Source organism: Cyprinus carpio, chromosome A5 (genome assembly GCF_018340385.1).
Source record: "Cyprinus carpio isolate SPL01 chromosome A5, ASM1834038v1, whole genome shotgun sequence".
Classification (NCBI taxonomy): Eukaryota; Metazoa; Chordata; class Actinopteri; order Cypriniformes; family Cyprinidae; genus Cyprinus; species Cyprinus carpio.
In genome coordinates, this window is record NC_056576.1 from 5,892,163 (window position 1) to 5,908,676 (window position 16,514).

Below are 16,514 nucleotides of genomic sequence, written 5' to 3' on the forward strand. Positions count from 1 at the left end.
CCAAGTCACCTTTCACTTAAAAATTGAGGACCAGATTCATTCCATCCACATGGTGAAATGAAAGTGCTCTCTGTGCATGAAAGCAAACGTATGCAGTTGATTTCATTAGAAAAACCAGCGACAGCTGTAGCTGTAGAATTGCTTTTTGAATATGACAGATGAATTGTGTGCTTTTTGAAGTGTCCCTAAACAGGAAAATCCTGAATATAATGTGAACAGGACAGCTGGAATTTTTAGCATAAATTGGAACCCATCAAATAAGGATATTTTAAGAATGAAATAAGTCTAGAAAAAAAAGATATTCTTTTGAATATTGGATGTCTTTTAACTTTGTATTGTATTGAAACAATATATTGCTATACATTCAGTTTCCTTAATGCCCTAAAGGAACATTTCATCCTAATTTAAAATATAAAAGATCTGTTCTAAAAGATCTGCTTTTTGTTTTGTGTTGTATTGCAATCATACAAAACAAAATGGTGTGTGAAATATTCAAATTATATTTTCAAATTATAAGTGAAAAAATGTAGAAACTGTTTTCACTAAGAAATTGCTAGTAAAGTTTACTATGAATTATAAAAAATTGCAAATAACACAATTAACATGAAATTTTGAAGTAAAAAAAATGAAATTGAACTTTCTTTTAAAACATACAACTTCTAAAGATATTTTTTAAGTGCAATATGATTTTTTCAAGCATTTTTACTAGTGCTTTTATCAAATTGATATACAGAAAAAAAGTGGTATTGGAAAAAAAAATCACTTTAGAAATTTCTAGTTAATTTAACAATGACAAGAAACACTAAATAACACACTAAATAACACATTGAATTAAATGTGAAATTTTCAAGTAGAAAAAAGCTAAATTGATTTTTTTCAATTTATCTACAAAAAAAAACATTAAAACAATTTTCACTCAACAATTCTAGTAAATTTAACAAACAATTACAAGGGATGGCAAGTAGCACTGAATTAAATGTGAATCTTTGAATTTGTACAGTGCAATATAAATTATTAAGCATTTTTTTTTTATTAGTTATTATTTTCATTTTACTAGTTTGTCACTTAAACTGCTAAACCAAAAGAGTGTGGAAACATTTTGAATTCACATTTGTTTCTTCTAAATCCTGATGTGTGTGCGTTTTGGGTGAGCACAGCATCTACATCAGGCCTTTGGTCTTTAAGCTGATGCAGAGAGACTGACTGCAAGGTAAGAGGTTGGCAGAGGGATTTTTTGAAGAGGTTTAAATGTGGTATTGTTACGGAAAGCACATAGTGTTCCCTGTCTGTCTGACATTGGCGTTCTCTGGGGAGTATTGTAGGCGAAGTGTGTGAGTGCATTGACACAGGAACTAAGGTAGCACTCGATGAAGGTAATTCTCTCTCTCTGCAATAAATTGAGAGCATATAAATATATATGTGAGGAACAATGATCTCATTAGTCACATTTAGCATGAAGAGTTATGGCCGTGTTGTTCAGCGGCACTCCATCCGTACTCTGGGAAAGCTGCTTCATGTCCACATCAGTGTTTGCCAGCTATCTGGGCCAGTACATCATCAGCAACAATCCCAGCTGTCATGAGCTGCCGACAAAATGTCAATGCCAAACCTTCATATGCATTTATATGCGCCTTTATTTTTCCGCAGGCTGTAGCTATTTTGATGTCTTCTGTTGAAGGCTTTCCCCCCTACATTTCTAAAGGAATAGGCTAGTTCACACACACATACACAAAACAATTCTGTGATCATATACAGTACCTACGTGTTGTGAATCACTTTATTTACATTCACATTAGCATAATTTTCAAAATTTTTGTGGACAGAAGTTTACAGCATTTCACCAGTGTTCCACGCAAATAAAATCTTGAGGGTTTGAATGTTTGAAAGTGAAGAATTTAAGACATAAATGTTTAAATTGTAAGTTGTAATCTTAGTTGGTTCTTTTAAACAGTGAACCTCTTTGATATTGAAAAACTTTTGCACTATTTTATTTAGTTTTATTTGGTCGTTTTTTTATTGATCTGGATGTGTTATTTTTTATTTGATGTGGTCTTTGTAGGTTGATTTGTTCTTTATGTTTATAGTTCTGTCTGTGCTTTTATGGGATTGTGCTCTCACACTAATTTGCTATCTTATATCCTTAATGTACAAACCAGATTTTAATCCGCCTTCTTTCAATGCATTTTCAAAGCAACTCACTGTATGATGATTTTTTTTTTTGCCACAATAATAGCTGTAAACATCTTTCTCTTTCAGTGTGGAGCATGACTTCCGGCTTCAGGAGGGTCAGGTGACGCGAGCGTGGAAGGTCCCGGAGCAGCAGGAGTCGGAGCAGAGCTCTCCTCAGCTGGTCTTTCCTCCTCCACACCAGCAGGACTCTCCACAGGCCCTCCAGACGGTCAAGAAGAGCCGCAGGAAGTGCTTCTGGTTCCTGTGAACTCTTTGATAGCAGGACGTGACATCATTAGTCAACAAAGAAGGTTCTCCAACCAACTCTAAGCCTCTTTTCTTCCAGTCCTCTGGTTTAACTTGTTTAGAGGCACATCATCCGCTCGACGAGGAGCCTTTGTTTATTGTCTTTTTAAAAAGCATCTTTTTCACACAAGGCCAATCAAGATTAATGTACGGCTGTCCGAGTTGATATTTCAGATTTGTAGCCCATGGAAAGAATTTAAAAAGTCCTTCCATCTCAAAAAAATGTCCTTTGAATAATAATTCACCCAAAATCAAAATTCTGTCATTATGTTCTATTTTCATTGATCTGTTCCTTGAAAGGGCCATAAGTGATTTCGTATGGACGTACAAGTTGAGTGTTTCTGATTGTTGACCAATCAGGAATGCTCTCGAGCTGTCAATCATTCTGAGTGTTTGTTTTTGTCGTTGGACTGCATCTGTTTATTCTGGTTTGATTTTCCAGATTTATAGTTCATGGTGATAATTTATGTCTCGAAAACTGAGAACGGAGGGGGAGAAGGGGCTTTTTGCTGGTTCATGTACAATTTGAGCCATTACTTACTACCTGAAAAGGGATGAACTTCACAGCAGACAGTGATTGATGCACAGTGACAGCAGGAGACGGGACGTTAAGGACACATTAAAGAGAGAGAGAGATGAAAGAGGAATTACAGGTAAGAAACGAAAGCAAGATTACCGATTCATCATTTTGGAACAATGAGGGTCAAAACACCAGCTTTTATACTATGAAAACCTTTCAACGAATCAATTATTCCACATGCTTAATGCTTTTATGTAGATGATCTAACAACTATACACACGCGGCGACATTTAAGACAGTGAAAGTGAATTTAAGGAGTGTGTCATTTCATTCTTTGTGAATGCTTAATTTCAGAATCCATTAAAAGCTCTATGAAATATTTTACTACACAAAAAACTGTGTCAGGTGCTGTTTATTTGTCTTTTGATCACAGAGTGTTCAATCACAGATGCTTTCATTATTTTGCAACATCATACAGATTAAAGCAAACCAGTCTGAGGTGGGAATTTCATATACTAAAGGTGTGGAATAAAAATAAAATAAAAAATTGTTGTTCTTTTATTTAGTATAAATGTATCTGTTAAATTTGATGATGTCACCGTATTTGGGGTAATTCATTCAAAACCCCTTACTGATATAATTACATATAATATTGCCCTCTTAACCCTCTGAAGTCGATTAACGCGTATACGCGTTTTGGGGTATTTTCTCCTGATAACCCCGAAAAGAACTTAAATTACACTCTCAGTTTTGATCGTACAGATAAGAGCAATACATCAATCGAATCTGTAAAGGGTCTACTTTTTTTTGTATACAGACATTATAACAACAAAACTTTGTGCACTTATAAAATAAAGATAACAAACAAGGAGTGCTGTCTGCAGCCTTTGTCTGCGCTGATCTTCATTTACAAAATGCGTCATTAAAATGAACTGTAACTCAGTGAATACTCAACACAGACACATGAGAGAGATATCTATAGAAAGCCTGACATGTCTACTTTTAAACTAAACAAGTGCTGCTGAAAACAAATATTCTGTGATAAAGTAATCCATATGAAAACAACGCGATGTCCGTTTTTCACGTCTCCCTTCATTATCTTCTAAGAGTCTAAGTCTAAGTCTAGTCTAGTCACTTATATGTTTTTATTAAAATATCCAAAAACTACTAGAACAGTGTTCTATATTTTGCTGACTTGTGTACTTACATTATCCCAGATGTTTCAAAGAATGTTTAAATCCAGAGAAATAAGCAATTTTAACTAGTGACATTGACCTGCCAATGACGTCAAAACCTCTCGATTTCGTGTTTTGTTTTGTAGAAAACATGGAAACACGCTTTAATATGTTGTGCGTTTTAACAGACCGGTGACGACTGCACAGAGAAGCATTATAACAGAACTTTCAAATGTATCTAGTATGATAAAACAGTGCTGCTTTTCCCCCCACATACGCACGACTGGAAGGAGCGGAAGCGGTCGACTGTGGCATAATAAAAGCTCTGCTGCTTTCGAGCCGTGTGACACACTCGTTCAGTGGCCTCGTTTCACTTCGATGGCTATCAGTCTCACCCTGCTTTATTCTACTACGTTAATAAACCATTAACTCATCCATGAACATGATTTCTGCTCAAGGCCCGTCAGATTGCATTGGCTGTGAGGATGAAGACAACAACTCCCATGATTCCAAACTCAGTCACAGCGTCATCAAACTACGCCTTTTTTTCTTTGTTTGTTTTGAATAAAAAAATTACATATTGTGCCTTTAAGTAGCTTCAGTGAAAGAAGATTTGTAATTAGCTTGTAGAGTATCTAACTGCTTTTTCAAAAGAGTAGCTTGCTGTTCTTTAACTCATTTAAATGAGCAGTTTATGGCTTGAGAAGCTAGTTTTAAAGTAGCTGGCAACCGCAGATCTGCATCCAGTGCCGCAGGCATTAGTATTAGACCCATAAATGCTGAAGAAATGGGTACACTTCAAAACTTAACAAATAAATGACATTTAAAAGGAGCCACAGAAAGGAGGTGCACCCTGTTAAGATTTCCGTTTATTGAAAATATTATTAAATGAAGATTGATGGTATAAATGTTTATTTGATCTTTCCGTTTTGAAATGGCGCATAAAACTTGGCACAGACACATTTAAAGTTGCCACTTTAGCTTTTTTCTGCTTTGAAGATTTTAAGCTCTGTGCTTCAAAAAGCAGTTTCTGTGTTTGTCAGAGAAACTCTGTGGTGGAACACAGGTGAGCGCAGCCAACTTCACTCATCCACTCCAGCTGAATTCAGTTCAATACCGGCCTGAGGCTGACGAAGACACTTCCACTGTGCTCTACATGCTGGTGAGATCTGCTGGTAGTTTTGAGTGGAAATGTTTCTGTCATGTATCAAGCTAAAACATCTCTCAAAGTTTCTCCTCTGGCTGTAGATCTCTTGACACCAATACATGCAGTACAAGATTCCTTCACTCTTTCTGTTCCTATAATCTGATGACCAATAATTAATGAGTGTGAACCTTCAGTAATGTGTCGGTGGTTATTGGTTTAAATCCTGACCTCAGAACAGTGAGCAAAGATTAGCCAGCATTATTCCTACTAGGATGTTTTCAAGTCTGCATCATAGAAGTCTTAATATGCTGGGGGAAAAAAATTGCACTTTTAAGAGTTATCATAATATTACTAGTTGAACATATGAGTGTTTTTTTTATATATATAAATTTTATCTATCTATGAATCATTTTTTATTTTTTTAATTATTGAATTATTTTACTGTGCCCTCAATGTAGCATTTCACCTCAGCAGTCTTGTTAAATCTCTTTAACCAACAAACACCCTTCCTTAATGACATCATCTTCCAGGAAGTGACATCATTTTGGTGGAAAAACAACAACACAGTAAGTATTTGGTTAATTCTTTGACAATTTTAGTTGGTTTGTGTAACTCTCAAACATCCATCCTGCATCAAAATACAGAAATCAGAGTGATTATATTGATGATATTGATATAGTGATGATATGTATCATTTTGTTTATTTTAGGGTTTGTCTTTTGCATATAAAGTATTGTATAGACCTCTCATTGCCCAACAACACACTAAGTTTTTATTCAGTGACAGGGAATGATTATCAAGCAGGATGGAAGATCCGACCGCTAATAAAGAGCAAAGCAGGCAGTGTAAGATATTTTGTCTCAGGCTGTCAGATCTTTGCATAGACATCTAAAAAAGATCTGCTATAAAAGCTGGAATCGATTTTTTGCATTTCCTTTAACATTCACTTGAGTCAGATCTCTGGAGTCATAAAAGCCAAGAATCTGAAAGAATCCTGCTTATTTTAAAGAGGAATATAAAACCTTGTAGGGAGGCATTTTCAAGTGCATACTATAAACCTCAAAAAATGATGTCTGCTGCTTGTTTAATTAAAATGACATGATGTGACTCTCTAGCATTTTGACAGTTTTGCTGCTTTCAGTCAAACTGAATATGTTGCGACTACATTAAATAATTTAGTTACACTCATTTAACTCATTTGTGTAATATTGAATTTGACATCTCCTGAATTAAATGGCATGACATAAGAAAGCTATTCACCAAAATAACTATTCAACTACAGCCCTATACAAAGTCTCTGTAAACAGCACTTTATAGAAGTCACATCGTGGCATCCTCCGTGAATGTGTTTAGCTTCAAAAATGAGCTGTTTTTTCCAAGGATGTACAATTATAACAAGAATGCTGACATTGAGTTTAGTCTGCACTTTTCAAGAATCAGTAGCTTTTTTTATTTTTATTTTTTGCTTAAACCTTATAAATGGCAATAACAAAATTATGATGTGCACACAAACACTGTCATCCACCTTGATTTAGCCATATCTAACACAATGATTAAACAACAATTTGCTAATGCTTTTACCATGCGATAAAAACATAAATGCAATACAATCATTTAAAAACAAATCTTACTGAACAACTCTGAAAGGTAATATCAACAATAACAGAAAACTGTTAGGGCTGTAAAATTTTTACTGCAAATTAAAATTTGCATTGCTTTATAATACAATTTAATACAATACTTTATAATACAACAGAAAATATTTAGCTTTTTTTTTATAACTTAACTTAGATAACTTAGATAACTTAGAAACATGCTGAATTGAAAGCTTGAACTTATCCAAACTTTATCTGTACAGTGCATCTTAATATTTTTTTATTATTATTATTTTTTTTTTTAACACAGTTTGTTGCTTTTGTTGATGTTGTATTTGGTAGCTTGCTGTGTTTGGTAACTTTTTTTATGCCTCTATTTTTTTGTGTGCAAAAATTGCCATTGATTTTTACTATTACCATGTTTTGTGTATCAAGTTTTGAAGTCACTCTGTGTACCTGGGTGCTTTCTGAATGTATGTGATTAGGCCTTGCTGTTCACAGTTTAGACAACATGCATTCAGTTCTACTCATCATTAAGTTTTGTGTCCTGGTATGACATTTCAACATTTGTATATATTGTCTGTTTAAATGAACCTGCTATTCCAGTGATTTACTTATTATTTTATAGACTGAAGTTTTCCTCACTTTTGTAAGGCTGGATGAATCTCTTACAACCTTATATTAGTGAAGTTTAATTGAAGATAATTTGCAAGGAAAATCTTACTTGTCATTTTTACACCAGTGTACATGGTTAGAAACAAACGTTTAATAAATTAGTAGGTCAGACCAAAGAAATCTCACAATCTAATTTAAACATAACTGCCAACATGAAGTTAGGCCAAAAAGGAAGGTGTACATTTCATTTTACAGTCATGCATCTCTCAGCAGTCTTGAACTATGTCATTGAAAACAAATGAAAAAAATGCTGTATTAAGGTTATTAAACTCTTAATATTATTCATTTCACCCATCTATATTGCCATTTTGACATAAGTCATTTGCACAAACTTCACAATGGGGAATGGGTTGCAACAGTGAATATGTGCATAAGTGCAAATGCTGAATGCGTTGAGCTCTAGCATTCAATGCAACTAATTAAAAACATCAAATAAAATAAATATATACTGTGTATATATAGTATACAGTAATACATAAATGCAAATTTTACTATATCTTTTTTTGAACTTGTTGCAAGTTCCAAATCCATTGAGCTATAGCATGCAATGCAACAAATGAAAAAGATAGAATATTATGAATATATCATATAACATAATACATAAATGCAAATTTTAGAGTTATTAGTGATCAATTTATTTTTGACATAAGTGAATTGCACAAACTTCACAATGAGAATGAACAGATATGTGACAGTGAATCTGAATGCATTGATCTATAGCACACTGATAAAGCTATTTTGTGGTGATGATTTTGTTGTGTAGTAAATAATGTATTTTATAAATTGTATTTTTTAGTTTAGTTTAGTTAGGGTTAAAAAAATAAAGTAAATTCTATATTACTACTCAATTTAAGTAGAAATTAAAGTTTGATATTATAAGCATATTTTACTTGGAATTGTTTGTTATGTTTACAAGGATTCTTTAAGTAAATATCAAAGTTATGATCCCGTTTTTCCCATCATGCACTGGGGCATGAATAATTAAAAAGGTTAAAATTTTCACAGTTTTATGGTTGATTTTGATTTTAGGTTTAGTAACTTACTGTTTTGTGATATCTAGAGTAAATTTTCTACTCAAAATGACCCATTTATACTCAAACACTATCCACTGATTGTTACCCTCATTGTGTATGGTGTACCAAGTATCGAGGTCTCTGTGTTCAGTGGGGTAATAATTATATTAATTGGACATATTATCTTCAAAGGATAACAAGCTGTCTACTTGCTTACTTACATGTTTGCAAGTGGACCACATGCTTTAATAGCATTATTGTTTTGCAGTGCTACTTTGTTAGAGTAAATTGTATAAACTGTAAGTGAGGGAAATGTACTTGAGTATTGCATTTAACTAGAGTAAATAACTAAGTAGATATTACTCATCAAATTCTAACTGGCCATGTTAAATTTACTTAATTCCTTTTTTAAATTTACCTTACTTAGTTAAGTAGATTTTACTTAATTCAATACTTAAATTTTACTTAAAATTTATGTGTGCAAAAACTTGCAAAATAAAAATTAAGTAAATCTACTTATTGTTTTTTTCATGAAATGCAACAAATTAAAAATATGGAATATTATGAATATATCACATAATACATTCATGCAAAGTTTACTGTGATTATTGATCAGTTTATTATAGATTTTCATATTACATCAGCATATCACACAAACCTTAGGATTTTGTTTAAAAAGTCATTAAGTTGACGTTTGGCTCACTGTGTTTGGGGGCGGAAAAAAGATAATTTGAGTTGTGTGGGATGAATTTCAACAGACTGTAGCACATAAATCACAGTAATTCATATTTCCATTTTACATTCTCCTCCTTGTTATCCACAAAATAAAGAAATCATCAAAAAACTCACAGCATCTAAAAAAGTCTAGATGTGTAAGCCACAACAATCCAAAAAGTTTCAACAAAGGTAAAAAAAACAAAAAAAACACTTTAAGAGCAAATGGCAGATAAAAACCACAAATTTACAGAGAAATAACAAACATTTCAGTCCCAACATGACCTTCAGTGCCTATGATTTTGGTATTAATCAAAATGATGATGCAATACAACTAACAAGCATGTTAAGGCAACGTTTTCTCTGTTCAAACAGAATGCTTGATTGTTTGTGAAGTTATGGTGACTAACTCGCCTCTTAGTTTGGCACCGATTGGTCTCTTTGATTCATGGAACCGTAGGATCCATCGTGTGTGTTTGGGGACAGTAGCTTTTACCCAGCTGTTCGGCTTTGGTTATGGTTCTCTGTGTGATTTTCAGGGGAGCTCAGGGCAATGTTTCTCCTTCCACAGCAGGAAACAGAAGAAGTTGTAGCTGAAACTTGCCTCGGGGCTTGCTAGATCATCCAGCAAATCCACTGTTGTATTTTGGTCCTTTCCTCTGGACTTTATGTCAAACTGGTGTCAGACTATCTGTCTTTCCTTTTGAATGCATATTGTAGAGCACATTTTACATGCCCGCTGAGTTTCTCTTGTGACTCACACTACAGACAAGATGGCTTTGAAGCCATTCAAAATGACTAGTGCTGGATCTGGCAAAAAGCAAATAGACACTCATGAGATTTTTATGACAGCAGGGCATCGGGCATGACAGCACGGCTGTTGAATCAACGAGTGCAGCTGATTGACAGTGAGCGGGAAGAGCTACTGACAACCTGTTTCAAATGACTTTACCTTTGGATTTGTCTCTTATAACCAGACTTTTGACTGTTAACGTTCACATTGCTTCTTATTGTGACCAAGAACTACTTACACCACTTACACTAGATGACAATGGCTTGTTGCAATGCATAAACACTATATTGCTCCTCCTTTTCTTTCACTTAACACAGGTTTTGTTTTTTTTTTTTTTGGATATTTTTTATTATGGGTCTTATTGATCTGAGCTTATGCTCCTCAGTTTTTGAGTGAACATTGCTAAAATAATTAAAAAATAATGTTTTTAACTCAAAAACTGAGGGGGAACGGTCTACTCAGCCAAAACTTAATATGCAGAGGGACCATCCACTTAAAAATACCCTGAGACCTGGGGAGGCAGCCCACTCCTAAACCCATCCGGCTAACACAAGAAAGGACATTTCCCAAAATCAAGCTATGGATACAGATGTCCTCAAACAACTATGTTCCAAAAGCAATGGGCCATCTACTTGAAAAACCCTAACAAAGAGGGGAAAACCCATACTTAGCATGCAGTATTCAGGGGGACCACCTACTTGGAAGACACCATGGATTCAGGGGAGGCACCCAACCTTTCTACCCAGGCTGAGAAAACATTCTGGAGTGGGAGCGAGGTATCATCTTCTGCACTCGACTCCCGGAAGGGGGAGGAGCAGGAGAGTCCTAGCCCTGTCTATGATCCTCAGATCATGACGGGCTAGACCCCTCAGAGTAAAGAAGACCTAAACCAGCTAAGAATGAACCTCCTAAAAGCCACCAACCGATCCCACGCCTTCCTGAACTCAAAAACCACCGCCATGGTGGATATGACAAAGGAGCCTGGAAAGCCAGTCTAACAGGTGACACCCCCAAATCAAATTAAGTCACTAAAACACCCTGGGAGAAAAAGCTCACAAGCATTTCTCCACAAATCTCTGAATATATCCATGCCCAGCGAGAGTCTCCGCACACAATAATATGCATTTTAGAGAGATAAACCGTGCCGTGACACACAAACGCTTTGTCCTGCATCCCTCGGAATAAGAACAAGCCTTGACATTGTGACTCATCACAATGAGCGCATAGCACTGAACGTGCATGTTCCTCACCGAGACAATAACGCAAAAGAGAATATGCCCTCAAGTGTTAGAATCCAAACACGGAGGCACACATTTCCTAAAGCGCTGCTCGACTCACCAGGATAATGCTTCACACACACTGAACAAACAGACGGCTCCTGAAGACAACAAATGTTGGTGGCATGTTCTGCCGGCACCCTCTTATACTTCCGGGCACCCACCTGTGATGTCACTGGCCACTGTGGCCAATAAGACTGGAGTTGTTTCACATGTGCTTCAGACACCGGCCTTGCTGGAGGCAGTCCCCAAAGTGTCTGCAAGAGGATGCAGCGCGAGTTCCCTAGAAGGGGAATTAGTTAGTTACTCTCAGTTAGTTTGTTAAATTCAGTTTTATAAGTACTTATAAAAGTTACTTAAGTTACATAGCCAAAATCAAAATGGCCTTTTCTTTTATATTAAATATTGTTTGATTAATATTTTAAGTAAAATGAGTAAATTACACACAATCCTTTTGGTTTTACCCAAATCTGGTAATTAAATCAGCATTGTTATTTTTTTAATATTTAGTCTTGTTTGTGTGTAGTCTTTATGTACTGCCCTTATTAAGGTCATGTGTAGTTCAATCTAATTTGTGACCTAAAATCATTATGTCACCCCTGATGCAGGGTATGAGGTTAAGAGTTCATGTAAACCGTGCAGTTAACACTTGATGTTTGGATATGGAGGAATAAGGCATAGGCTTGAGTTTAAAATTTAAGGTGATCTTGTATTAACACTCTCTCTTTCTGAATCAGAGGAAAACCTTGCTGCACAGCTCAGGTATTTCTCATTGCTAGACTCGTCCAGAGCTCCTGCTGAAGTTTAAGCTTTGGAAGAAATCATAAGGCAGAAACAATAACAATTTAAACTCACCCAATGTAAAAACAGACCACTGAGAGGGCATGAGTCCACTTAAGTATCACAGCTACCATTCCTGCATACCAATAAACCTGCTTACGTGTGTGAAATTCAGGGAGCGTACTCTTCACTGCTGCACAGAGACAGAAATATAGAAAGGGGACGAGAAAGATATGACAACAAGAGAGAAGGAAAAATGAGGGATGGATTCTGTGCATGAGTGATTGAGAGGAAAGTAGGGTATAGAGAAGAAAAACACAAAGCATGCTGCATTTGTAGTTGAATTAATTCATGCCTCTGGCAATAACAAAGCAGAAACAAGTTGATAAGTTCTGACAAGGTGAACAGGCCACGGCTATAAGCCCCCTTAACTATTGCAGTCATACCTACAACATTTAAACATACACACGCAGGAGCAAACACAGAGAGCAAAAATAGAGACAACAAGAACAAGAAAAAGATGTGGAGTTCAAAGAACAGATTGCCCAAAATAAATTTCACCATTGCAAGCGGTGTTTATTTCTATGCTTTAACTGCACCTGGTTCACTAAAGATGTACTGAAATACACAAACGTCTCTTTAAAATAAACCTTTAAAATATAGTTTTCTGTTGATTGCTGAATTTTGTAAACAAAAAGCATATAATGAGTATAAATGTACATAAAAATATGTGGTAACACTTTAGAATAAGGTTCCATTAGTTAATGTTAGTTAATGTATTAATTAACATGAACAAACAATGAACAATACATTTATTACTGTATTTATTAATCTTTGTTAATGTTAGTTAATGAAAATACAGTTATTCATTGTTAGTTCATGCTAATTCACAGTGCATTAACTAATGCACTGGGGGCAGCTGTGCCCTAATGGTTAGAGATTTGGACTTGTAACCCGAAGGTCGCGGGTTCGAGTCTTGGTGCTGGCAGGAGTTGTAGGTGGGAGGGAGTGAATTAACAGCGCTCTCTTCCACCCTCAATACCCATGGCTGAAGTGCCCTTGAGCAAGGCACTGAACCCCCAGTTGCTCCCCGGGCGCTGGATATAGCTGCCCACTGCTCTGTGTGTGTGTTCACGGTGTGTTCACTTCTCACTGCTGTGTGTGTGCACTTGGATGGGTTAAATGCAGAGCACCAATTCCGAGTATGGGTTACCATACTTGGCAAATGTCACGACTTTCACGTTCACTAATGTTAACAAGCACAACTTTTGATTTGAATAATGCATTAGTAAATGTTGAACTAAAATTAATAAATGCTGTACATAAAAAGATGCTAAAATGAATGGGAACAGCTTAAATAAAATACAGTTCTGCGATATTTCAACATTTAATGGTTAAACTGGATTGGTGGTTTGTATGGAAGCTTGTTTTCACCAAGTGATAAAAATTATAAAATGTAATTGCAACTTTTTATTTCACAATTCGGACATTTTGTCTCGCAATTCTGAAAAGATTTGCAAGATATAAACATGGGGAAAAAATCTGAAAATTGCGAGATAAACTCAGAAATGTAAATTCAAAATTGTGAGAAAGTCAGAATTCTGAGTTTGTATCAGAATTTTGATTTGTTTGTTTTTTCTTTCAGAAATTGTGAGAAAAAAAAGGTTTGAACTGTGAGATTAAAAAGTCATAATTACCTTTTTCATTCCATAGCAAAAACTGGCTTCCATAGTAAATAAGTATATGATAAACTATCAAGAGATGAGTGAATAAAGTAGAAAATGAATAGTGTTGGGGAAAGAATAAAGCAGGGATTTTTGTGAAAAAAAAAAAAAAAAAAAACGACACAATGGCGAAGAGTCTTCAGAATCTTCAAAATTTCTCTTTTTGTGTAGCACTGAACAACAGCAGCATAGGTTTGGAATGACCTGAGGGTGAGTAAATAATGACAGAATTTTATTTTGGGGGGAACTATTCTTTTAAACTCGATCAAAGGCGCCCTTCACTTGCCTGAAGACAAGTGGTTCTCCATTTATAAAAACAGCTCTTGTAATGTGCATGGTGCAAATTATTACCTATTCAGAGGAAAGGACGAACAGAGACCTTCATCTCGGGAATCCTAATGATTGTTTACACTGCCTTGTGTATGTCGGTTGGAGTCACTATATGTCGCCTCATTAACTTTAATGGACGCAAGAATGGCTCTTTTAAAATGTTCCCCCAGAGGTATGTGTACCTGGATATCTTGCTCCACACACTCATATTTTTGACTGTTCTTTATGATGAATAGCGACATAAATCACTGCTGGCAGCCCAGTAAAACCTAAACTCCAATCCCGAAAAGACAGCATCTAAAATTAAGAGATGTAGAGAACAGCAATATATCTCTCTTGGCTAACCCTCTCTCTCTCTTCTCTCAAGGAATGAAGTCATCAGTAACTCTTCCACTCTGTCCACTTTATCAGGTACGGTTTTATCTCTGACGGTCCATCATTCTTTCTCTTTCTTTGTTCGTGTTGTCCATCCATTCCAACCCGCAGGACTTCACATTGAGTAAAACCTAAGACAAAATGACAGAATGTCACAGCTAATCAGAACATATTTGATGGTCAGTATACTGTTATTTAGAGCAGAATTTTGAAGTTTCTCTGTGGTTGGGTCTGTTTTAGAGTGACAGCAGAGATAAACATAGCCACTGAGGTCTATGTAGGCCTATATATAGTAATTATATAGTAAGTATATTATCAGTAAACTCAGCTGACCAATAACAAAAACATTTGACATGGCAGATATTATTCATCAAGGTTTCTGCAAGTACTCTGTAGTTACACCAGTAGGTGGCAACAAATGACTGTATAATGAGTGAGACATTTAAAACCGATTTGCTCAAAAATATTGGTTTATTCAGCCATTTTCAACAATGTCTTAATGGCCAAATCATTGAATCATTCATAACAGATTTGTTCAAAATCATTGTTTCATTCATGAACAAGTGAAGTCATTTATGTCTTTATGAGTGAGTCATTTAAATATTAACAACAGATTCTTTCAAAAGCATTCAGGAACCAAGCAATCGGCTTTCTTCAAGAATGAGTCACTGAATCATTCACAAGGGATTCGTTCAGCAACACTAACCCATTCAGGAATAAAACTGGCCTATGAGTGAATCACTCTTTAACAATACTGAATCATTTACGAACGAAGCAAGCGACTTTCCTTATCAATGAGTCATTGAATCATTCAACTATTCGTTCAACAGCACTTATTCATTCAGGAATGACATAAGCTATGAGTGAAGCACTGAATCTATTACTCCATCAATTAATTCAACAACACTGAATCAGTTATGAATGAAACAAGTGACTTTCTTTATGATTGACTAATTCACAACTGATTCTTTCAACAGCACTAATACATGAGTGAAACAATGAATAATTTACTCAAACAATTAATTCAACAACACTAACTCATTCATGAACGGAACAAGTGATTTTCTTAATGAATGAATCAGTTCGTTTACAACTCATGAAGGGTATTATTGTCTTTGTTTCTGAAATATATAAGATACTGGCAATATTGTATCTAAATTATTCAATTTTACCTTGTTTATTGAGGGGATGAACACAGCCAAGCTGCTGGCCTTTCTATATGCATGTTCCCCTTTTTTGTTTCTGTTATTGTACTTAGTATGTCGGCTACTTCACAGAGAACAAGTCACGGGAAAAACATAACAGCAGGAGAAATTGCACAACAAAGACAGCATTTACACCCAGAAGGAAAAAACACTTTAACAACTCAAAAAATAAAAAAAATAAAAATAGAGAGAGAGAGAGAGCAGCATCAAAAGAAAAGAATGAAAGAGGCCATCCGTGAGGACGGAGGCAGGAAACAAGCCTTCACCGCTCACATGAAAGCAAAGGGGAAAATGATCCAGATTTGCACTCCTGAGGTGGAAGCCTTTACACCCACATGTGTCACGTGAGATTAATCCCGTGATGTATGGCCACATCTCATTAATAAATGAAAAGGCAGAACAACAACAGAAAACGGCACTCATTAGAAATGAGGCAGAGGCGTAGCGTCTGGGTATGCAGGGTATGCACGTGCATATGGGCCCGGGCTGATTGAGGGCCCGCCGAGGGGGACCTTTTAAAGGGGTTATGTGATGCGATTTGAAGGTTTCCTTTCTCTTAAAATCCCTAAAGTTGCATGTGTTTTTTGTTTTTTTTTTGTTATTTTTTGCAAATTTGCCAATTTCTGCTAGGCCATATTGACACTATGGTTAGTGATGTTTTATTATTTCCTGATTTATCTTAGAAATGTTGAAGTCCTTGTCAAATTAGCAGCTAC

General features: G+C 35.6%; 1 protein-coding gene across 3 annotated transcripts in view; it reads left to right on the forward strand.

Moving 5' to 3' along the window:
- The window catches only part of LOC122142217 (mucin-2), a 98,769-nt gene extending 95,114 nt beyond the window's left edge, over positions 1-3,655 (forward strand). For 2 of the 3 annotated variants that reach the window (XM_042752083.1, XM_042752074.1), the window contains one exon: positions 2,257-3,654. In XM_042752083.1, coding sequence (XP_042608017.1) covers positions 2,257-2,437 — 181 coding nt within the window. In that variant the 3' untranslated portion in view covers positions 2,438-3,654. Of the gene's footprint in view, positions 1-2,256 lie in introns of all 3 variants that reach the window. The other variant, XM_042752089.1, reaches the window with a different exon arrangement.
- The last annotated feature ends 12,859 nt before the right edge of the window (positions 3,656-16,514 follow it).